Raw genomic sequence first — 22831 nt, 5'->3', positions numbered from 1 at the left:
GTATCTGTGGCCAATGACCTTGAGTGTTCTTGGATGGGTGCATCTAATGTAAATCTATGGCAACACCCAAGGGGGCTTGAAATGTCTAGCTCCCATGAGTGACAGAACACTGAGCCAATCACGGCGCAACCCCTACGCTGTATTTTCCGCTGGCTGCCCCTCCACCACAGAAAGCACTAAGCTAGGCTGAAACACCTGCATTTTGTAGCTGCCTTACTCAAGAAAGCAAAAAAAGAGACCATGTTTCTATTGCGGCTTTAACTATTAAAAAAAAGTTTGCAAACTGATATGGGACACGTATTAATGCCAAAATAACATGTAAAACAGGCAACAACTTTTTTTCGAGCTGACCAGGTGGCAGAGCCCCACCTGCCCTGGATTACAGGTTGCCACTGGGTTCACCCTTAGTGAACTGAAGTATTGTCTGTATGTTAATTATCCTTCCTAAATCTTTTGCCCCCAGTCGCCCCACCGGCTCTGAGCCAACTCCTAAGTCGAGGATCTCAGACCTTCCCCCTATAAGTGCTGACCACGTAGGAGGCTACCGTCTAGCTGCTGCCACATTCGCTGGCGTGGAGAACAAGTTTGGTCTACACCTACCCAAGTTCAAGTCTTCTGGAGCGGTGTCTGTTAGCTAAGCCCCAGCCCCGACCAAAGAGGAGCCTACAGCCTCATAGGCTGTCTGTCTCCCCCTCCGCACTTAACTGCTAAATGGCTGCATGCTCCTTGAGTCTTGTGTCCTAAAATATCTGTCCCTTCATTCCTCTGAAATGGTAAAGAAAATGGTCTCCTTCATTCATAGGCATTTGAAATACTTACTTTGAATGCTGCATGAATAGTGCTTCCTTGGTTAGTCTTTGTATAGCTCGCACAATGTTACTGTACATTTTTTATTTCTGTGGAGAGGCATTTTTCATTGAAAAATTCCTCAAAGCGAGGCTGGTGAGAATGTCATCTCGTCAATCACATTTCAGAGACTTGAAAGGATGTACAGATGTTTTCGAAAGTATTTATTTTGAAATCATGACCAGGGTTTTGGAAAATCATTTAAATGTATCTATTGTATTTTGTTGAAATAAATCAAAATGGCTTAATTTTAATTGTGAAAAAAGTACATTGAGATTCGTGGAAGACATTCTCTGTAATATCTAGGTCACAAAAAGTTACACTTTTGCTTAGACGCGCCATAAAGTATGGATACTGAATTCATACTACACATTAAGCAATTTTCCAATACAGCATAATATCTTCAGGTAGTTCTCCCTCAAACTTCTAAAGATTCTGGTTCTGATATCTTAAGTGTCAAATTTAGTTTAAGAGCAATAGTCAAGTTGAAGGTTACAATTGTCCATATATTACAAAAACAAGTGGAGATCTTGTGCATCTAGGTTAAAGGAACATAGAAAAACACTGGCTGATGTATGATGAGACCACTACATTCCTGTGTGTAGTGATGGGTCTACTGCAGTTGAAGTGGACACGGGCATCGAAGCACAGATGGTGAACAGCAATCATGAGGACAGCAAACACATGCTCAAGGTGGTGTAACCACAAACAAGTTGAGTGGCCTGTGAAACTGAAGCTAAACCCACAACACTACCGTATGGATTCAGACATGGTACCTTTAAGGCATTCTGGTTTTTGAGTCGTTGAAAAAGAGTTCAACTGATTTGTATTGCAGAGTAAGAAGATGGCTTTGTTTCTTGTAGTGTCTGAGGTTGATAGATAGCCCTGTTAGTTATCCCATTGGAGACTGGTGTACTTAAACCAGCCGAAGTAGAAGGCTATCCCAGTTAAGTAGCTATGTGTATTAAATCTGACTACAATGTTTCCAAAGAAAAGATGTCCACACGCCTGAACACTGTCGCAAATCGCGTCTTTTCCTCCAATCAAAACAAGGCTGACAATATGAAGCCTTTTGCTGGTCCCTAGACTGGAGTTTCCATGACGATCAGGCAGAGAGGCGCTGAGCGGCCAGCTCCTCTGCGTCGTCCCGGTTCTCGTTGATCTCCGCCAGGGTTCGGACGAAACGGGTCCACTCGTCGTTGCGTGGAACGGCGATTTGCTGGCGGGAGAGGAAGACAAAGCATTGATATGGGTGAAAATACTAACACATTGTTGAAACTGGGACACTTCCAGAGGGCATGGGATCACAGGCAATCTTCTAATTGTCACAAGAGACTTGACCTGTCAGTGGCAGAGATCAGGGTGGGGGGGGGGGAAGAGCTGCTCTCTGTATCTGCAGCTCAATACTCAGCGACATGACTGACACACACTCAGACAGACCCTCTGGAGCAGTCTCCATCCAGATAGCTGGCCTCCTGACAAGACAATGGCTTAATTGTTGTCCGGAGAAATGGAGCATGAAGTATTACCAGAGTGCCTTCACCTCCACTTGAGATATAGGAGGAAAATAGGGAATAACCCCATTGAACATTTTAGATTTAGATCTCAATTCTTGCTGAAATGTCAATGTAAAACCCCCTTCCCAAACAAAAAAATTGAAAAACGGCCTCACTGTCAACTGCGTTTATTTTCAGAAAACTTAACATGTGTAAATATTTGTATGAACATGACATAAACTGAAGAAGTTCCACAGACATGTGACTAACAAACGGAATAATGTGTCCCTGAACAAAGGGGGGGTCAAAATCAAAAGTAACAGTATCTGGTGTAAGTACTGCAGTGCATTTTCTCCTCATGGACTGCACCAGATTTGCCAGTTCTTGCTGTGAGATGTTACCCCACTCTTCCACCAAGGCACCTGCAAGAGTTTGGACATTTCTGGAGGGAATGGCCCTAGCCCCCACCCTCTGATCCAACAGGTCCCAGACATGCTCAATGGGATTAAGATCCAGGCTCTTCGCTGGCCATGGCAGAACACTGACATTCCCGTCTTGCAGGAAATCACACACAGAACGATCAGTATGGCTGGTGGCATTGTCATGCTGGAGGGTCATGTCAGGATGAGCCTGCAGGAAGGGTACCACATGAGGGAGGAGGATGTCTTCCCTGTAACACACAGCGTTGAGATTGCCTGCAATGACAACAAGCTCAGTCCGATGATACTGTGACACACCACCCCAGACCATGATGGACCCTCCCACTCCAGAGTACAGGCCTCGGTGTAACGCTCATTCCTTCGACGATAAACCCAAATCTGACCATCACCCCGGGTGAAACAAAACCGCGACTCGTCAGTGAAGAGCACTTTTTGCCAGTCCTGTCTGGTCCAGTGACGGTGGGTTTGTGCCCATAGGCGACATTGTTGCCAGTGATGTCTTGTAGGCCTTACAACAGGCCTACAAGCCCTCAGTCCAGCCTCTCTTAGCCTATTGCGGACAGTCTGAGCACTGATGGAGGGATTGTGCGTTCCTGGTATAACTCGGGCAGTTGTTGTTGCCATCCTGTACCTGTCCTGCAGGTGTGATGTTCAGATGTACCGATCCTGTGCAGGTGTTGTTACACATAGGTCTGCCACTGCGAGGGCTGTCTGCCCCGTCTCCCTGTAGCGCTGTCTTAGGCATCTCAGAGTACTGACATTGCAATTTATTGCCCTGGCCACATTCTCATGCCTCCTTGCAGCATACCTAAGGCACGTTCACACAGATGAGCAGGGACCCTGGGCATCTTTCTTTTTGTGTTTTTCGGAGTCAGTAGAAAGGCCTCTTTAGTGTCCTACGTTTTCAAAACTGTGATCTTCATTGCCTACCGTCTGTAAGCTGTTGTGTCCTAACGACCGTTCCACAGGTGCATGTTCATTAATCGTTTATGGTTCATTGAACAAGCATGGGAAACAGCCTTTACAATGAAGATCTGAAGTTATTTGGATTTTACAAATTATCTTTGAAAGACAGGGTCCTGAAAAAGGTTATTTTGTTTGCAGAGTTTATGAAGAATGCCATGCATTTTATTGGCACAGTAAAGGCTCTTAACCCACTCACCTCTCCAACATCATAGACCAGAATCTGTCCATCAGAGTCTCCCACGGCAATCTCTTTGCCGGAATGGGCCCATCGCACGCGGTTCAGGGCTGGGTTCCCCTCCACTGTGGTACTGGCTGTAGGAACCTGCAAAAGAAACATCTCATCTGTCACTGCCAATACTGATGACTGACTGGATTTCTGTTACACTATGGGCCAGTTTCCCAGACACAGATTAAGCCTAGTCCTGGACTAAACGGCACTATCAATGGAGAATCTGCCAGGACCAGGCTTAATCCGGGAAACCGCCCGTATAGATGCTGCAAAACCTGTGGTAAAGGGGGCATGCGCCAGGTACCTCAGTGTCGTTGTTGAGGTTCCACAGGTCAAGATGGCCCACTCCATCCACACACGCAAACAGCGCCGGGTGAGTGGGAGACCACATGACGTCGTAGACGTAATCCGAGTTGTCCTCGAACGAGTACAGCGGCTTGTTGTTCTGAAAGAGAGAAACGTAGGTGGCACCTGAAAACATAGACCCACTGAACTGACCATGCCAAATACAATTATCTGGATCAATGCAATAAAATGTAAAAAAAAAAAAGATGCAGCATTGTGGGCTTAAACGGGTCCAAATTCAACCACATATTTTGCTTCATAAATGGCAACCTATTCCCTATAGTGCACTACTTATAGGGCTCTGGTCAAAAGTAGTGCACTATGTTGGGAATACGGTGCCATTTGGGACGCACAATAGTAACAGCAGGCTTTCTAATGGAGACGGTACAGTACCTTAGTGCTCCACAGCTTGACGGTCCAGTCGAAGGAGGAGGTGACAAACAGGTGGGAGAAGTCGACGGGCCCGGTCGCTGTGTGACAGTCTATCCCTGTGATAGGCCCGTGGTGGCCCTCAAACATCTCACTGATCCCTGCTTTACTGTGGCCCAGACATACAGCAGATAAGAAAGCAATAATTAGCAAACACCACGTTCCACTTCTTAAAGAACCCCTCGATGAATACATTAACCAATAAGAGTCTGAGCCAGGGGGAGGGGTTTACTCATTTTATTTGGCCTTAGTACTATTAGCCCATACAAACACATTGAACAGCTAGTGCCCCCCCGAAATAATAATCACAAGGAAGTTCTGAAGTGTCTGTCCTATATCTGAGAGATAAGAAAGATAAGGAAACATTGTATTATTTATTTTTTTACATGCATTTCACCCCTTATTTTTGTCATGTGTCTAAGCCCTGTCTAAACCGGGGGAGTTCTACTATGTATATATGGAATTGTTTTAAGAAGATAATTTAGCTATTTAATTTATAATTTTAAGACCCCTTGAAGTATCAAAAATAAATATTTGGCCTTAGTACTATTAGCCCATTCAAAACAAATGTACACACCATGTGCTTCAGCACTCGCATATTAGTGTGTAACCCAAACTGTTGGGACGCTGCAGACAGAAGTTGGCAGATCAGCTGTACCGACTTCAGACGAGTCCCAAGACGCTTGTGGGGGTCATAGAGCAAAACGAAGACCACCATTGTGTTCCTGAAAGTCTCATTTTCAATAGAGGGGCCATAATAGTTTGTCGGCCAAACCGTTCGTACACTACAGATTGTGAGAAGACCGATTTTCAGGATGTGTCATGGTCTGACAAACAAAAAAAACTATCTTTCTAGCTTAAAGACAGACAGACTTATGGGGATTTTTACAATTATGTTAATTCGATTTCCACAGGGGAGCGGGCATCAAAATTTGGTGTTTAACATATATACTTAGTGTATAAAACATTATGAACACCTGCTCTTTCCATTACATATACTGACCAGGTGAAAGCTATGATCCCTTATTTATTTATATATATATATATATTTAATTTGACCCCTTTTTTTGCTCCCCAATTTCGTGGTATCCAATTGTTTAGTAGCTACTATCTTGTCTCATCGCTACAACTCCCGTACGGGCTCGGGAGAGACGAAGGTTGAAAGTCATGCATCCTCCGATACACAACCCAACCAAGCTTCACTGCTTCTTAACACAGCGCCATCCAACCCGGAAGCCAGCCGCACCAATGTGTCGGAGGAAACACCGTGCACCTGGCAACCTTGATTAGCACGCACTGCACCCGGCCCGCCACAGGAGTCGCTGGTGTGCGATGAGACAAGGATTTCCCTACCGGCCAAACCCTCCCTAACCCGGACGACGCTAGGCCAATTGTGCGTCGCCCCACGGACCACCCGGTCGCGACCGGTTACGACAGAGCCTGGGCGCGAACCCAGAGTCACACAGCTGGCGCTGCAGTACAGCGCCCTTAACCACAGCGCCACCCGGGAGTCCCCAGCTATGATCCCTTATTGATGTCACTTGTTAAATCCAATTCAATCAGTGTAGATGAAGAGATTCAAGGTTAAAGCATTTTAAAGCCTTGAGGCAATTGAGACATGGATTGTGTACGTGTGCCATTCAGAGGGTGAATGTGCAAGAACGGGGTGCCTTTGAAAGGGGTATGGTAGTAGGTGCCAGGTGCACCGGTTGGTGCCAAGAACTGCAACGCTGCTGGGTTTCCCACACAAAAGTTTCCCGCATGTATCAAGAATGGTCCACCACCCAAATATCATTTAGCCAACTTGACACAACTGTGGGAAGCATTGGAGTCAACATGGGCCAGCATCTCTGTGGAACGCTTTTTACACCTTTTAGAGTCCATGCCCTTACGAATTGAGGCTGTTCTGGGGGCAACTTAATATATTAGAAGGTGTTCTTAATGTTTTGTACACCTAGTGTATACTGTGATATCATTACCAACTAAATATACTGTACATTAAATATGCCAGTATATATAATGAACAAAAATATAAACACAACATGTAAAGTGCTAGTCCCATATTTCATGAGATTAAATAAAAGATCCCAGAAATCTTCCATATGCACGAAAAGCTTATTTCTCTCAAATGTTGTTCACAAATCTGTTTACATCTCTGTTAGTGAGCATGTTATCAAGATAATCCATCCACCTGACAGGTGTGGCATATCAAGATGGTGATTAAACAGCACGGTCATTACACAGGTGCACCTTGTGCTGGGGACAATAAAAAGCCACAACATAATGCCAGACGTCTCAAGATTTGAAGGAGCGTGCAATTGGCATGCTGACTGCAGGAATGTCCACCAGAGCTGTTGCCATAGAATTGAATGTTACATTTCACTACCGTAAGCCATCTACAACATCGTTTGAAAGAATTTGGCAGTACATCCAACTGGGGGGCTGGAGGAGGTATTTCTGTTTGTAATAAGGCCCTTTTTGTGGTGAAAAACTAATTCTGATTGGCTGGGCCTGGATCTCTATTAGGTCAAACTGGCTCCCAAGTTTGTGGGAAGGCCTAATTTATTTATTTATCAATTAACCGATTTCCTTAATTGAACTATAACTCAGAAAAATCTAGGAATTGTTGCATTTATATTTTTCGTTCAGTATATTTCTGAATTTTATAGTACACAAGGTTTGGTTAAGACCTCCTTTTTGTCTCAATTTACTTTGAGAATAACATTTAGAGAATTCCCCTTTTAACATGCCTGTAGTTTCCCAGCCCAGTGGGGAAAGAGAGACAGCATTCAGCTCCAGAGTCAAATGTTGCAGAGCTGTGGCCCTGATAATTACGCAGAGAGGTAAATACCCAGCATGAGTGATGCTTATGCGTTATTAACTGGGATGAGAGTATCATACCATTGTAAATGAGGTGGAAAAATCAGTCCCTCAATTACCGAGGTGAACCTGCAACGCAGAACCTAGCAACTATCCCCTCTCGGCGGTCTCTGGGCATAATGCAGGACATTAACGTTAACACCGTAGCCGTAGAGACCAGGCTCTCCGTCGCAGGCAGCACTCTGAGTTCAGCCACTTTGCTCTGTCGCCCCACATGCGGACACACTGACTGTTCGCTCAAACGAGAGCATTGTGCAACAAACTTCAGATTCTAGTCTCTTTGGGACACCCAGTTTTAAACAAACTCCCTCACTCCGAGGGAGAACTCCTCCAAAAGAAAAGAGGGAAAAAATTATTTGTTTCCCCTCCATGTGTGCCCTGTTTAGGTTGGGCGACCTTTACAAACATAACTGACAGAAGCTAAAGCAAAACAGGATGACTGGGGTAGGAATGAAAACCTCAAAACAGCAGGAGATCAAGTGTTGGATTCATATTGCTTGGGGAAGTGAGGGGGATATATTTATGTTTTAAACCGGGGCCTAACAAGCCTCCTCAGTTTCCTGGAGGTGTCTGTCCAGCCAGAGGGGACGAGGACGGGGACAAAGGGGGGAGGGGGGGTGTACCTTCCATGACGACACGCCATGTAGACGGAACCATCCTCGCTCCCCACCGCAAAGTTGTTGACATCCCCAAGGGGGAACGACATGGAGGTGACAGCGACGGCCTTCGACTGCTTCAACACCAGCTCCAGGCTGTCCTGTAGAGTAGGGGGGGAGGGCGGGAGGGAGCAGAATAACATTCACAACCAGCTCTCTCTGCGCAGCCTGCATGCTAACACACACACACTACCCTAACCACAGCCTATAAATTTCACTTGACAGGTTATTAATGCAGAATTTAAATTCAGCTAGCACTTTATAAATGATTAACATTTGACATGGGTGGGTTTGGCAGCGGCGTCAGAACAACATTGCTAGCGGAGATCATTTCCTTGACTTTGAAAAAAAAAAAAAAAAGGTTTTACGTAAAACAAAAGGGTTCTAGTGAGGTCCCGGTGTTTGACATGCCCTATGAATGGGCCGACGTGTTGTGTGCGCAGAACGGGCAGAACGGTCCCATGTCAGTGTGGTGGCGGGTAGGTGACTGATGGGTGGTACCTGCGGCTGAGACAGCATGTCCAGGCTCCAGGAACACATCTTGCCGTCGGTAGAGATGCTGATGAGGTTGTTGGCGTTCTGGGTGCCCAGCACGTTCACACAGTACACTGGGTGCTGCATAGAGAGAGAGAGAGAGGAACAGGGCCCCACAATGAGGCTGTTCACGACACGCCAACGAAACCATGTTCCTGCACTCGCCTCTAATTGCCATTGTGTGTGTCAAATGCAACTTGAGATCAATATATATTTTGGTGATGGTTGATTGACATTCCATCCCAGTGTTACCGTGTGTGCTGCGGCCGACAGGGGGGTCCTCTGTACAGGGGTCCTCTTGTTGCTCCGGTTGTCCCACAGAACGATCTGCCCTGAGTAGGTGCCCCCCACCACCAGGTTAGGGTGGAACTTGGCAAAGGCGGCCGACATCACTGCAGACTGGCAGAGAGAGAGGGGGGGGGTGAAAAAGAAAAGAATGCCATGTTAGCGTCTGCTGAGATGGAGAGCACAGCAGAATGGCGACAGCTCTCTGGTAATATACGTCTAATGTCACCTCAAATCAAAAACTGCTGTGTGCAGTCCCCATTTCAGTCCTGCTCAAAATAACATACAGACTTGAGCCATTCAGGCTCCTGCAGCACTATACCAGCTTGCTGTATAACGGGCTGCTTATTTTCATTTAAAACTAACAATCCCGTGGTTTCCATGACTCACACTTCACCACTCACGGCAGAGCCTTCTGCTGGAGGCTGCTCACGACAGGATAGGTCTACATTATTCATGCTAGTTTATTATTTGTAAAATCTCCTTCCTTGCTTTCTGGGTCACTGGTCCAAGCCCTACCTTCCCCGTAGCCTGAAACACATCCCCTGTAAATCCTAAAACATATAGTCGTCATATGTAATCATTAATTCATCCAAGTACCTTCTTTTTTTTTCTTCTATTTTTTTTTAACACAAAAGGTGACACCTGGTGAGGAAAAATTGCATTCCCCACCCACTTAGAGGCATGAGGAAAAATGAGTTCACACTTCTGCTCAGTTTTATTTCGTCGGCGCAATGTGCCTGGGACTACATCCGCTCTGGCAGCAGCAACATATGGTTCTACTCAACCTGCCTTGGTCTGCGAACCGCAGGGCATGCAGTATATTAAGGCAAGCCAGCGGAGGAGCTTCTCTCTCCCTCTGCTGAACACAGGGCCCTTGTTTAGACACACATGATAACCACTCCAGCCCTGCACAGCACACTTAATACGACTGCTGCAGCCTCTTGGACCCCAGTCAGCTATTGCAACACTGCTCTTCTCCGGCGCCTCACTAACATGTGTTTGTGGATAGATGTGGAGGAGGTGAATGCCAGCCCGGTGAAATCACAATGTGGATAAGAGAGGGGGGTGGAGGTGAGAGAGAGAGAGAGAGAGAGAGAGGTGGGAGGGATAGTTGGCGGTGTGCCACACTCGTCAGGGAGAAAGCCACCCATGAGGCAGAGGGAAAGGGAGGGCCCTGCGTGGCTTTAGTACCTGGCAGTGGAAGACGTACTCCGGCGTGTTCTTCTTGTACTTCATGTTCCAGACCAGGGCCACCCCGTCCGGCTCGTGGGGGGCTTCCTCGTTGTTGTTGTATGAGGCAACCAGCAGCTCAGGATACTGGTGACAGACAAATCAGCCCAAATGAATGTCAAGAGGAAGTAGTCATGGCCCCCAGGCTTGGCTCCATGTGAACAAGCCTCCCCTGCCCTCCGCGGTGCCGGTGAATGCCTAGCAGAATGCGTAACCGCCCCTCCTTCAACAAGATTTATGGCCGGGAAACTTTTCCCCAACAGCGCAGTCTGGTAAACAACGTTTGGATGATACAGCTTTGCATAATGTTAAAGGACTAGAGCCTAGACTTCTGAGAGAGCCGAGTGAACCACGGTAGTAAAGTTGGCCACTCCAGGTCGTTGGCCACTCCAACTCAACCCTCCCAGTGCACATTTAAAACACAAGGAGAAATAGCTGAGGAAAGAAAGGTTTTAAAGACCTGCTCTCAACCACTTACCAGACGTAAACAAACCATTAACCTCTGCTGCTTCTCATATTGGAACAACTGAAGTTTACAGTTTGTGAATACACAATTAAACACAAGGGAATGGATTTTGCTCTAAGCGAACGACGTAGTGGTGAACAATGAGTTGGTGTTCAATCACTGACCGAAGCCATGGCAGAACTATGATTCAAACGAAGGGCGACGTTAGGGGAAACAAATCATTGCGAGCTCGTACTAAGTGACAATTTGTGCATGACGCAGTCCCAGCTCCAGGAGGAACATGGTTAAATGTCTAATATGTAAAATAAGTCCCATGTATATCATACAGAATTAGGGCAGTGGTGAAGGAGTTAAAGACTCAACAATACATTTACATACTTCCTTCTTACAATACCAATGGCATCCTAACACACAAAGACAGATTGACATGAGTCACAAAGACACAGGGGCCAGTGAAACCATAAAGAACTATTGCTTGCATTGTCACTCAGTGACTGAGTCAGTGAAAAGGTTGCATCATGAGCCAACGCTGACAGACGGGCGCTGTGTTTTACCGGTATAGGGTGAAGTTCCCCTAGATGCTGATCTTGGGTCAGTTTTCCCAATGATTAAGGCTAGGATTGGAAAAAGGGAAGCTGGTCCTAGATCTGCACCTAGGAGACACTTCACCCCGGAGCATGTTTTTACCTGAGCGGACCAGTCAAGACAGGTGACCACACGGTGCTTGGACCAGCGCTCGTCCATAAACTGCCTGTTCAGAAACAGCTTGGCCCCTGCCTGGATCTCACTAGAAAACAGCATAGTCACAGTCATAACAATACCACACTCCTACCTATTACTAAACAGCGACATAATTTAGCCCTTTTCTACTCAAAAGGTATCAAAGAAAATGGGACTCGTCTATCGGAGAGCTTTCCTAACCCCTCCTTCTCCTCCATCTCGCGACCACTGTAGTCGAAGAAGACGTCCACATGTTCAGACAGGGCCCGCTCCACGATGCGGGTGCTGTGGTCAAAGAAGGTTATGAACTGCTCAGAATGGAGGATCTGCAGCTTCTCCTCCTCGGTCAGCTCTTGCGGAGGTGCTACAGACAAGCGGACAGGAAACGTTACGGGCAAAAGACACAGAATCATCTAACGGGTTTGAGTTGTCTCATTCAAATTTTAAAAAGTCCAAAACAAAAAAAGGGACGTCATACAAAACTTTGATGTAGAAATCCCACAAAAATAGGTTTGCAAGATTATTCAATGAAGAGGACATCAGAGATCCAATTGTTATTTGTTTAAACACCACAACTCCTACCTTCCTCATCCTCTTTCTGGACAGGTTTCTCTGTTTGGGCCTCAAGCACTCGTTGTGGTGGAGCAACTTCCTCCTCCTCTTCTTCTTCCTCTGTTGGGTCAAAGGTGCATGATTTCAGTTGAACACCACATAAACCTGGCAATGCTTTATATTTCATGGTTGAGACAAAATGAGTGACGCCAAATTTGACAGTGACAAATGCGCAAAGTTATGGCTTATTTGAATTACAATGGTTTGAAGTGACAACTGATCCTGCAATTCTGTGTCAATGTTTGGTTCATTCCTAATGAGTACTAGTCTACCGGCGCAACATTGTTTTTCTCTTCAATATAACACACTGAATGTTAAGCAGGCTAGTATGGGAATGGAATCATTCTGTGTCTTATCTCCCATTTGTTTGGTTTGACAACACAATGTCACCTCTCTGAAAGGACCTGCGCCTCTAAAGTTGTAATTTGTGTGGAGGGGGTGACGCAGCAGGAGTCTGGGTCCTAGGGCCCCCCCCCCCCCCCCCCCCCTCCCCTCTCCCCTCTCCCCTTTCCCCCCCTTCCTGTTAATGAGATGCAGCTATTCAACAGGGGGCTTGCACTTGTCAGTGCAGCCATATCCTCCATGTCCCAGTAACAAGTCCCCCCTTCCAACCAGGCCAAGGGCCGGGGCCATGGTCCGGGGCCAGCGGGCGGGGAGCAGCTGCCCAGGCCCACTCCCAATGGCCTGACCAGCTGACAGGACGGTGCTAACCAGATGGCGCTGCTTGGATTGTCTTGTTCTACTACAAGGTGGCATGAGGATGGCACAGAGGTTTCCCGCCTGGCCGCCCCTAGACAAGTCTCTCTCTGAACGGCAAGCCTGTGCAATTACCGCCCCACCAGGGGGTCCACAGACTGCTATTCAACCTCGGAGAACGTACGACAAAATACAGCTTGTAGGCCGGACCAGCTGGCAAACCACACTAGACAACTCTGCTATCTCCAACACATCACCGTCCCCTCTCCATACACGCCTCTTCAATGCATAAATAGGCCGTCACATTCACGTGGATGAGAAAATGTACAGTGTGTTACTTCCATACCTTTTTAGAGCTCTACGTATGCATAGTTCATCCTTAATGGCAGCAGCGTTGCACACAACCTTTCCATTTCCACTGAGATCTATGATAAAGTAATCTGTCACTTTTCCCATATAAAGTGATTCTCTTCCCTCCTTCCTATTAGGTGGGAGGGCGTTGGGTGCTCTGATAAGTTTACAGAACTGGGTTGATGACGAGCCATTTCAAATGGACGGCCGTACCCTGAGACCCAAAGGAGAAGGTTAAAATCTTTCCTTTCAAGGGCCTCAATCAGGCTTAAAGGAAAACAGTAATCACTGTCTTTCAGCTGGGCCCGGCCGCGCTCGTCAGCCGTTTCCCCCGGCGAGGCAGGCAGAGCAATCAACCTGCCAGGCATTAGGAGCGGAAAGACAATCTGAAAATAAAGGGTATAATGCACCTGCCAGCCAAAATGGCCATTTGGAGAAAAGCTAGTGATCCTGGTGACCCTGCTGGGGTAAGAGGACAGAATCGGGGGTGGGGGGGGGGAAACATTTAACAGAATTCAACACGGATCAACCATGTCCTGCACACTGACACCTCCCCTCAAAGCAGGCCCAATTATGGCTTTTGTACCAGAGAAATAAAAGCTTTTTGGGGGGGGGAGAGGGGGTGCCCGGGAGAGGGAGGTGTAATCACAGTTCTTTGTCAATAGACACTATATTAATGCAAACGAGACGTGGCCCCAGTGTGTTGTTCACGTACAAAACTAATGACCTCTACTCCCCACTGCAGGTGTGTCCGTCGCCTCCACAGCCACAGGATGGACAACACAAATCTGACTTCCACATGTCAGTTTACTAAAGGCTGTTCCACAAACCTCAGCTTCCATCTGCTGGTCTTTCTAGATGAGCTGAGGAGACAGCACACAGTCTGTCAGTAGAGAGAGAGCCCACTTAGCGCTAAATACAGAACGCGCCTTGGCGTCATTCAATTCACCGCTAGTTTTCAGTCCGTAAATGAAAAATGTCCTTCCCCTTCAAGTCTAAAGTAAACAGAATTACTCATAACAACTGTTCACAAACCACATACGACAAGGTTCCTTTTAATTCTGTTCTCCTATCTCTTGCATTTGCCAGCTAAAATGAACGGCAAAATAATTTGACATCTCAGAAAAACATCATAATGCCCCAAATGTATTTTGCTGCCATCAGTAGCAGGTCAAGCTCCAAAAATAGGTTTACGTGCATAGCATATGCCTACATCACATTTTCTACAAGTGTCACATACGGATTTACTAGAGGGACAACACAACCCGGGAGATTTCAGCAGTCACCCTACTGCTATTCTGATGAGCAGGTTAATCAGGGTTCAGTCTGCTTTAAAATGGGAGGCTTTTGTTGAGTTTACACACTTGGTTACCTCGCTTTCTCTGCGTCTCTATCCCTTTATATAGGCTCTCTTTCTCTCGCAACAAACAAAGGATTGAGACAAAAAGTACCTTTCTGAGAAGATGTGATTCAGCAAAAAACAAATATTATCTACCCTATAAATCTTTCTTTATGGTTATTTTTTCACATTCATACCTTGGAATAAACTCTACTAGAATTGATATGAGCATGCTGAAATTCTAGTTAAAAATGGTAGCCTGGGCCTAAACTTAATTCAACAATATAGTCAGTTAAGGGGTACTAATCATCAAGTGCCAAGCGCATGAAATGAGACAATGTTCAAAGAGTGCCACTTCGAACAAGAGGCTGTTGAGTTCCTTTAGTGATTAAAAGTTATGGCCTTCCCCTGAATTCCAAGTGATTAAAACAATTGAAATGAATCATATTTCAAATGTACTCAAATGCTCTCTTGTATTGCCTGAAGCCTTTTTCAAACAGAGTTCCAGACCACTCAATGAATTTCCCCATATCTTCTTCCCATAATTACAACCTCTTGTTAAGCAGCACTTATTGACATTGCATAAAGTCTACTGCTGTAGCCTGAACTCGTTAACGTTCTTGATATAGGCTACCACAACATTTGATTTCTATACACGCCTGATTCACTGCTTTTCCTTGCATGACCTGGAATGGGAATTACAACCAACCCAAATAAACAATGAGTATTACTTTTATAAATATTGTTGGGCCTAAGATTTATGGGGAAACGGGAAATGTATTTCCCACCAGGTCACAACATTTGCATCTACACTGGACTCCTAGTAGCCTATATTAGAGAGTCTCAAGCAGTGCCTTTCAAACCTCTCCCATCAGACCCCCCCAGAAGTTTCACAATTTAGTTGTAGCCGTGAACTGGTTCACCTGATTCGCCTATTCAAGCCCTTGCTGATTAGTTGACAAGTAAAAAATCAGATGTGATAGCTGTGGACTTGTTCAAATACAGGGAACGCCTTGGGGTCCCCCGAGGAGAGGTTTGAATCCCCTGTTCTAGAGGATGGGAGCTGGAAGGACCAGTGCCCCCTATGTAAATTAAAGATGACTAATTAGCTTTTTGTGCCTTTTTTGAGAGAGGGGTTGTTCTACTATGGGGACCATTTGGGATCTCCCTCTCCACCCCTGCGCTCTCTGTCGAGCATGGTACGGCAGCACCTCCCTCCAATGCCACCGCCCGCTGACCTTGTGTGCCGTGCCGTCGCCTCCTCTTGACAACATGATGAATCGCTCAAATCAGTGCACACGCCCGACTCCACCCCCAACATGGAATATGCACAGAAGGGTGCGAACAGGCGAGGGAACGCCGCCTCACCAAGTGCCAGGAGTGATGCCGCGAAAACGCACAATGTCACTGAGTGTGTTTTGTTATGTGCCTATTGGGTGAAGGGAAAAGACAGGGAAGCAAGAGAGTTGATGAAATGATTACAGAGTGACAGAGAGAGTGGAGGGAGGGGGGGTCTAGTGTTGAACAGCCAGCAGAAACCATCCTTGTTTAACACAGTGTTACAATGCCCTAGAGAGAGAGTCCCTATGCCTCCACAGAACAGACAGAGAGAGCTCCACTCTTCATTCTTCACTGGGTCTGGTTGTTTTTCCCCCCAGAGTCACACAACTTGTTCACAGCCAGACTGCAGGCAATTCACAATCCTCAATGACAAATCACCACAAGTCATCTGGCATCGTTTCCACGGGAGATTGAAACGATAGGGAACAAACTTGGTTCTATGCAGTTTGAAGTGTGAAGGGGGAACTTAGAGGAGTTGCTTCACAAGCACAAAGACAACTAGCCCATGCAGGGAATAAACCTTTTGTTCATCAACCAAAACTTCTACGGACACAAATCCGCAATCATAACATTTTTAAAATCACTCACTGTGTAAATATATATATATATATATATATATATATATATATATATATATATATATATATATATACTCTTTTTAAACAGCTAGGTTACATTGCCCCTCTTTATAGCAGTAGGGTAGTCTCTGACATGTCTTGCTGATAAAGCAGTGTAAACAACTAAGATGGATTTCAGAGAGAGTGTTTGAACTGCATCTTAGCAAAGACAAACGAGGGGCGTAATCACAATATTGCACATGAGGACTTTGAGTAAATATGCTTTTTTTTAAAGATACGCATAGACAACCACATGAAAGCTGCCGTGCAACAATAACATACATATTGACATGCTTCCAATACATTAGCCGAGCGTGCACAAAGCACTTCCTATCTAGCCAATCTACTGCCTTTCTTCCCCATTCGCTCTGGCCCACTCAACCTGCACATTTATTGTAGCAAGGCCCTATTGGTTTGAGGATGGGAGTTGAGAGAGGAGTGGGCATACGTGTGTGTATTTAATCTTTCCTTTGGTTTCTTATGTTTCTCGGGGGCCCCTGCAATTTCCCCCAGCTTTCATCTCTGTGCTCGGTAAGGCCAGATCATTTCCACTCCGTGTTCACTTCCTGCTCCCACAGGCCAGCCGGCCACATCTCTCACACACACACACACACACACACACACCTTTAGTTGTGTCCTGAAAATATCAACTCCTAAAAGAGTAGAGTAGTTGAGTCAGGCTTTCACCTTCTTTCTGCTGGGTTATCACAGGTGTCTGGGTCTCCTTGGTGTACGACACAGTCTCTTTTGGAGGGAAGTCAACATGGGTGATCTTGGCCATGCCCATCTTCAGAGGTCCCCGCCTAAAAGCAGAGCACAACTTCAGGACACATGGAAGGGCCAAGGAGAGCTGAAACAATAACATAAACCTAGGGCCAGCCTAGACAAAGCACACAACGGTACTATCATATTGCCGCCTTTTCATTAGCACCTCAAAGCTGAAGTTGCCTTTAAGACCGATGGGGGATTTTGTCTTCTGATAATCACTTATTCATGGAGAAGGAAAGGAAGGATAACAGCGTGTATGTAGGTCAAAGAAAGATGCCACCAAGCTACACACTTTTCTTCTGATATAAAAATGGCGGCTTTGAGCGGGTCAAGAAGAGCAACAACACTAGAGGTTGAAAAGAAGGTAGTGTCCAATACCGCAGCTCAGAGTCAGAGTGAAGCTGAAGAGTGGACGGGTCAGAGTCCCAGTGGAGAGTCCTGGTTAGTGTCACAGCAAGAAGGCAGCATTAGTGAGAGAAAGCAGGCATAACTCAGAGGATACATGTTAGAACATATACACGCAACATGCCCACACTGAAAAACACTGTTTACAAACCAATTGACTGCATAGGATTTCATTTCAGAAACACTGCGTGAATCATTTTACATAGAGGTTGGGAAAACGAGGTTACCACAACAACCCTCTAGTAGGCACTTCCACATAAAAAAAAAAAAAAACAAGGACAGTATCTGTTTAAAATGCGTGGACACAGGTCCTGAGAGTGTGATGACACGGTGTAATTAGGCAGCCTGAGGGACTGGCGAGGCCTGAACTGTGTCACGCCAACGGCTTGAACTCCCACGTGAGGGATCCCCCTGCGGGGAAAACATGACCTCCATGTGTGTAGGAAATGGCCACGCTGCTGAGGGAAACGAGTCAACACGTAGAGCCTTGGGGTGGAGGAAGAGCTCCCTGGCCCTGATGGGACACTGGGGGATCTAGAGTTTCAGCAGGGGGGCCGGGGCTCTAATTAGGGGTTAAGATGTCCCCCAGGCATTGCACAGTCCTGCTGTTTTATTGTCCATTTAGGACCATCCTAATGCAACAGAACACAAACAAAATGAACATGCACACCCTCCGCATAAGCTAGTAATCATTATCTTTAATGGTACTGTATATACCATGCAACACCATGCTTCAGATGGGATATTGTTAATGTACACTCTTCAATGCATCAGCTTACCCTGTGTAGTGCTATACGAATCTAGAACAATGTGGAACCTCGTGCTCTGCAAAAACTAGTTTAATTTTACAAGTGCGTCATGCTAGGTTTTAGACTGCATGAAAAACCATGGCAAAGCGTTGTTGGTGGGCATTTGTGTGTTACTTTGAGAAGAACACCCGTACTGTGATCTCAAAAACTGTACATGTTTATGGGCATAGCTTATAAGGCAAAATGCAAAATGCGCATGTGTCAATTTAGTCAAACTAACTCAACGATAGTTTACATTTTATTGTAAGAACATTAGCAATATCTTACTAAAAACCTAGATGCGAGGTTACTGTTCCAGCTGTGACATGGATTTATAGAGAAGAGACCTGCTCAAACCTGTGATACACAAATCCTTCAAAATGACACAGACATTAGGAGAGACAGTCCCTCATTCATTCCTGCGATTAAAAGCACCTGCACGCATCACAACCTAAATTACAGCAACGCTGCACTGTGCTTAGAGGATGAAGGCTCTTTGCCGAGAGAAATTAAAGCATTTTGTCATTAAACATTAGACTGGGGGGTGTTTGTACCTGGGTCCCACGGCGCCGTCGCCCGAGTCTTGGCTCCCTGCCTCGCTTGGTGTGCCCACGGATTTGCAGGTTGGAGACATGGGAGGAGGGACTAGATAGTGAAACAGACAGGTATCCTCTGTTACTATGTGCAGAGGCTGGTCTGTTCACAATGGCGTAAAAGTACGTAGTGTTGGGGTACCAGCAGTGGTATATATATATATATACACATATATACACACACACACATATGTTAATCTGGCATGCAAAAAGGCAAATAAGGAGTGGGTATGAGCAGCACAAAAGAGAAAAGACAAAGAAAAATGGTTATATTTCATGCCATATGCTGTGAAAATGCAAGTGAAAATTCAACAGTAAGACAAATACCAATAGTATAACAAACAACTAATCACACATCAGCATACCAAAAGTGAATGGATGAGACATGGTAGAGAAGTTGAGGCAAAAATAGAGTTGTCAAATTTTAAAATACAAACAAGTATTTAATCATGTCACTGTCAATTTTTTAAAAACGATTTACATTTCTAAGGAACCTTGGCAAACCTTAGATTTATTATATTTAATTTTCTGATTTCATTTATAGCATCAGTTCCCTATTTTTCTATCGCAAAGATTCTGGTTTACACACTGACAGGCCTGGCCAGTCATTAGGCAACATTAATTAATCTACTATGGACCACTTCTGCCCCCTTCTGTTAGCTTGGTGACAATGTTCTCTCACATAAATCTCAGTTTAGAAAAACACATGTCAAGAGTCAGATGGTCTACACTAGAGGCACAATATACTTCCTTGTAAACAGAAAATGTGCAGAGATCTGTTAAAAATCTGCTGGTACATGGTTTCTTACCAACAGGAACATCAGCTGACGTGATGCCCATGCTCTGCAGAAGGGCATCTGTCTCACGTCTCTTTTTCTCCAAGTCGGAGTCATCCATTGGGGCTGCATCTTTCTTCGAGTCAGCCTGGGAGAGAAGCAGAGCAGATACACGGTTAGTATCCTGGCTGTAAGCACGAGGAATGGAGGGGTTGATGGAGCGTTCGAGTCTGATAGTCCAAATTAGTTGCCTGGTTAACTTGCCTAGTGAAATAAAATGTATTTTTTTTAAAATGGGCAAGTTTAATAAAAACAATTAGTCTAGCCGTAGAATCTGTACATTTTCCATGGAATCAAAGCTATTGTTCCTCTTTACACTCAAATACACCTACTCAGAGACTGAGCAGAATGCACACTGCCATTTTGGTAGGTCTAGTTCAGGGGGTAAGTAAAGTCCCTATAAGCATGTACTAACCTCTTTCTTTTTGCGCTCATCTTCCTTCCTTTTTTTCTCCTCCCTGATCTGAGCCAGGCGTTGCTTCTTCCTTTCAAGTTCCGCTTTTAGCTCGCTTTTGTCTGACATGATGCCAACACTGTAGGACACAAACACGCTTCAGAACAACAAGATCGGTGACCTACAACATTTTACAGAAGTCTGATTTGCCATTATTTGTACAGGTGTTATTTTTTTTGTCTCTCACAAATAACCACGAGTTAGGCTATACATTGGAATATAGACTATAGTATGGTCAGAAGCACATTTCATGAGCTGTTCTGAAAGTGTAATAAGATCACTCCTTTGTTTCAACGTTTCAAATCAATGAGAATAGCACCTGCTCCTTTGATCTACCAGGTCAAACCATTTAACTAGGGGGACCACTGCTAGGTTTTTATCATGAATTAAGTTTCAGCAGGGCCCAGATAATTTGGTTCAAGAGCACACTACTGTCCAGGCAGAGAAAGGATGGGATGCTCTTCCATTAACAGGGTCCTGACCATCTGGGCTGTAAAACCCTCTCCTGGTCCAAAGCCCCATTCAAGGCTCTTTTGTCTACTCAACTTCACAATGCACTCTAAGGGATTAAGTTGATAATTTCAAGAGGCTTTATCATTCTGCATACAGCATTAATCAACCCTCACATCCTCCACAGCACCTGACCCTGTCCACATCCAACACAGAGACCACTTCAAGACATTTGTCCTAATTGCACAATTTAAAACAATGAATGGAGGTCTGAGCTATCATATTGAAATAGATGTGTAAAAGCCTTCCTTTTAAGATGGTCTGCGCAGTGTGAAACCCCTTTGCACATGAAATTGAATCAACCTTGAGATAACAATGTGGTTGATGCAGCTGTGTTTATTTAACTCATACATTTGCATTCTGCTGACAAAAACAGACAATAAAACATGATTTTTCAAGGTGTTAATTGTGAATGCAGACTTCTGCAAAAGGAAAATGTATTTGACTTCAGTTAGCTAACTCTTATAAAAAAAAAGTGTATTTAGTTTTACATTTTTTTTAATTATAATAATTTAAAAAACAGAAGAGGTAATCTAGAGCTCCAACATAAACGATGCTGGCAAGAGTAGAGCCGAGAAGTAACTAGTCTAGCCACCACAGACACTGGTCAAGCCATGATGAGTATTGAGCAGCATATTCTTGCTTCACATTTACTTCTACTAGAGCGCCAACATTGTGTACATATCCCGTACCATCTAAAAATTCAACACATGCGAAAAAAATTAGTTATTTTTTACTGACACAATTTATCGCGTTGGTAAGCTAGCTGCGGCCCCACCCAGCCACTGACCCAGTGAGGGAGTTATATTAACATGAGCCGCTGTGCACCGGACTAAAGCCCGTGAGAAGTGAACGGACAAATACTGTGAGGGAGAAACGCAATCCTCAAATCGAACAGTCATCTGCGCCACTCGGGTCATGTAGTCAACAAGGCAGCATGGTGCACCGTCCATAAACATCTATTTTCCATAAAATATGTTCGAATTTACAAACTAGTTTTCATTGGGAATATATATATGTCTACACCTCTACACCTGTTGTTTACGAAGCATGTGACGAATACAATACGGTTTTATCAAAAGTAACCACTTTTGCATGCGAGAACACAGACTCCAACTCATTACTCCACGTGCTTAACCTAACTACGTCACTTTTGTTTGTTTTTAGCATACTTCGCCGACAGACAAAGCTGACGAAAGCCCAGGAGGCTTTCCCGAAACAATCTCCTACCACCGGGGCAACCCGGGCCTTAATCGAATCCCCTCACTGTGTGTAGTGACAGACAACATTTTTTAAACTAGCGAGCTAAATAATTGATGACTGACTTGGCATCCTGATCTCTTCAAGTTGAAAGCATTGATTCGGTAGCTGAATATGTCGCAAACACTTTATAACTACCGTTATTTAACATAAAGTTTTATTTCAGCTTACCTTGTAAAGTTAAGATTCTCAACTAACGTTAGCTAGCTATATCACAATGAAGTGCAAGTGAGTCAGCTCGGCCTGCTAGCCAGCCAACTCAAAGACAACGGGAGGGCTGGCATGGCGACTAAATCGCAAAACGTTTTTATTAGCAACAATATGTAAAACAAAAAAGTACGCTCCACGTTTCACTTGTAGTTTGGTAACAAACCTGGTTTCTCCTAAGCTTTCCAATCCCTTGAATCAGGAACCCGGGATCCTTTCCTAAATTTGCCAACACAACCAATGCGGAATTACGAATGCCGAAGAGGGACATCTAGATTGATATCCGCAGCCGATTTGCTTGCAATGAGTTTACTGCTCCAGTGGGGAGCACTGTCTGCGCAAGGTAGTAAGATCCCAGTGGCTGGCGATAAAGATAATTGTTGGTGGAGAGATCATTTGAGAGAGATGCATGTCCAAGTCCTGATAATTGATCTGCGCGCAATACTATGATTTGGATCCAAGAGGGTGTACAATTCCATTTACCCTACAGAAAATATATTTGAAAAAACAAAGACCTACTAATCATAAT

The 22831-nt window shown here is 45.1% G+C and overlaps 2 protein-coding genes across 6 annotated transcripts in view; one reads left to right on the top strand and one right to left on the bottom strand.

Annotated features, from left to right (window-relative positions):
- Positions 1–1100, top strand: part of LOC110520101 (calcium-binding mitochondrial carrier protein Aralar1) — a 22621-nt gene extending 21521 nt beyond the window's left edge. For all 3 annotated transcript variants that reach the window (XM_021597152.2, XM_021597151.2, XM_036974412.1), the window contains one exon: positions 464–1100. In XM_021597152.2, coding sequence (XP_021452827.2) covers positions 464–638 — 175 coding nt within the window. In that variant the 3' untranslated portion in view covers positions 639–1100. The remainder of the gene's footprint in view (positions 1–463) is intronic.
- Positions 998–22831, bottom strand: dync1i2a (dynein, cytoplasmic 1, intermediate chain 2a). 3 transcript variants are annotated; one of them, XM_036974413.1, is made up of 17 exons: positions 22469–22831; positions 20287–20404; positions 19845–19959; positions 18997–19087; positions 17628–17687; positions 17169–17284; positions 12108–12197; positions 11727–11889; positions 11493–11592; positions 10301–10426; positions 9074–9220; positions 8789–8902; positions 8255–8388; positions 4716–4860; positions 4282–4422; positions 3945–4070; positions 998–2065 (listed from the first exon to the last, which is right to left on the bottom strand). In XM_036974413.1, the coding sequence occupies exons 2-17, from the start codon at positions 20392–20394 to the stop codon at positions 1952–1954; spliced, it is 1890 nt and encodes a 629-aa protein (XP_036830308.1). In that variant the 5' UTR covers positions 20395–20404; positions 22469–22831; the 3' UTR covers positions 998–1951. The 3 variants fall into 3 exon arrangements, with proteins under 3 accessions (XP_036830308.1, XP_036830309.1, XP_036830310.1); XM_036974414.1 differs by having other exon boundaries at positions 22267–22494; XM_036974415.1 differs by lacking the exon at positions 17628–17687 and having other exon boundaries at positions 22469–22816.

Source organism: Oncorhynchus mykiss, chromosome 3, assembly GCF_013265735.2.
Source record: "Oncorhynchus mykiss isolate Arlee chromosome 3, USDA_OmykA_1.1, whole genome shotgun sequence".
Taxonomy (NCBI): domain Eukaryota; kingdom Metazoa; phylum Chordata; class Actinopteri; order Salmoniformes; family Salmonidae; genus Oncorhynchus; species Oncorhynchus mykiss.
The sequence above is the reverse complement of the archived record's forward strand: the minus strand, read 5'-3'. Positions and strand labels throughout refer to the sequence as shown.

Excerpts from the sequence above, each read along its gene's own strand:
- dync1i2a (XM_036974413.1), bottom strand. The coding sequence starts at position 20,394 with ATGTCAGACAAAAGCGAGCTAAAAGCGGAACTTGAAAGGAAGAAGCAA. Across the intron at positions 4,861-8,254 it reads ATGGCGTGTCGTCATGGAAG|TAAAGCAGGGATCAGTGAGA; the intron begins GTACACCCCCCC and ends TCTGGGCCACAG. Across the intron at positions 4,423-4,715 it reads TCAAGCTGTGGAGCACTAAG|AACAACAAGCCGCTGTACTC; the intron begins GTACTGTACCGT and ends TCTCTCTTTCAG.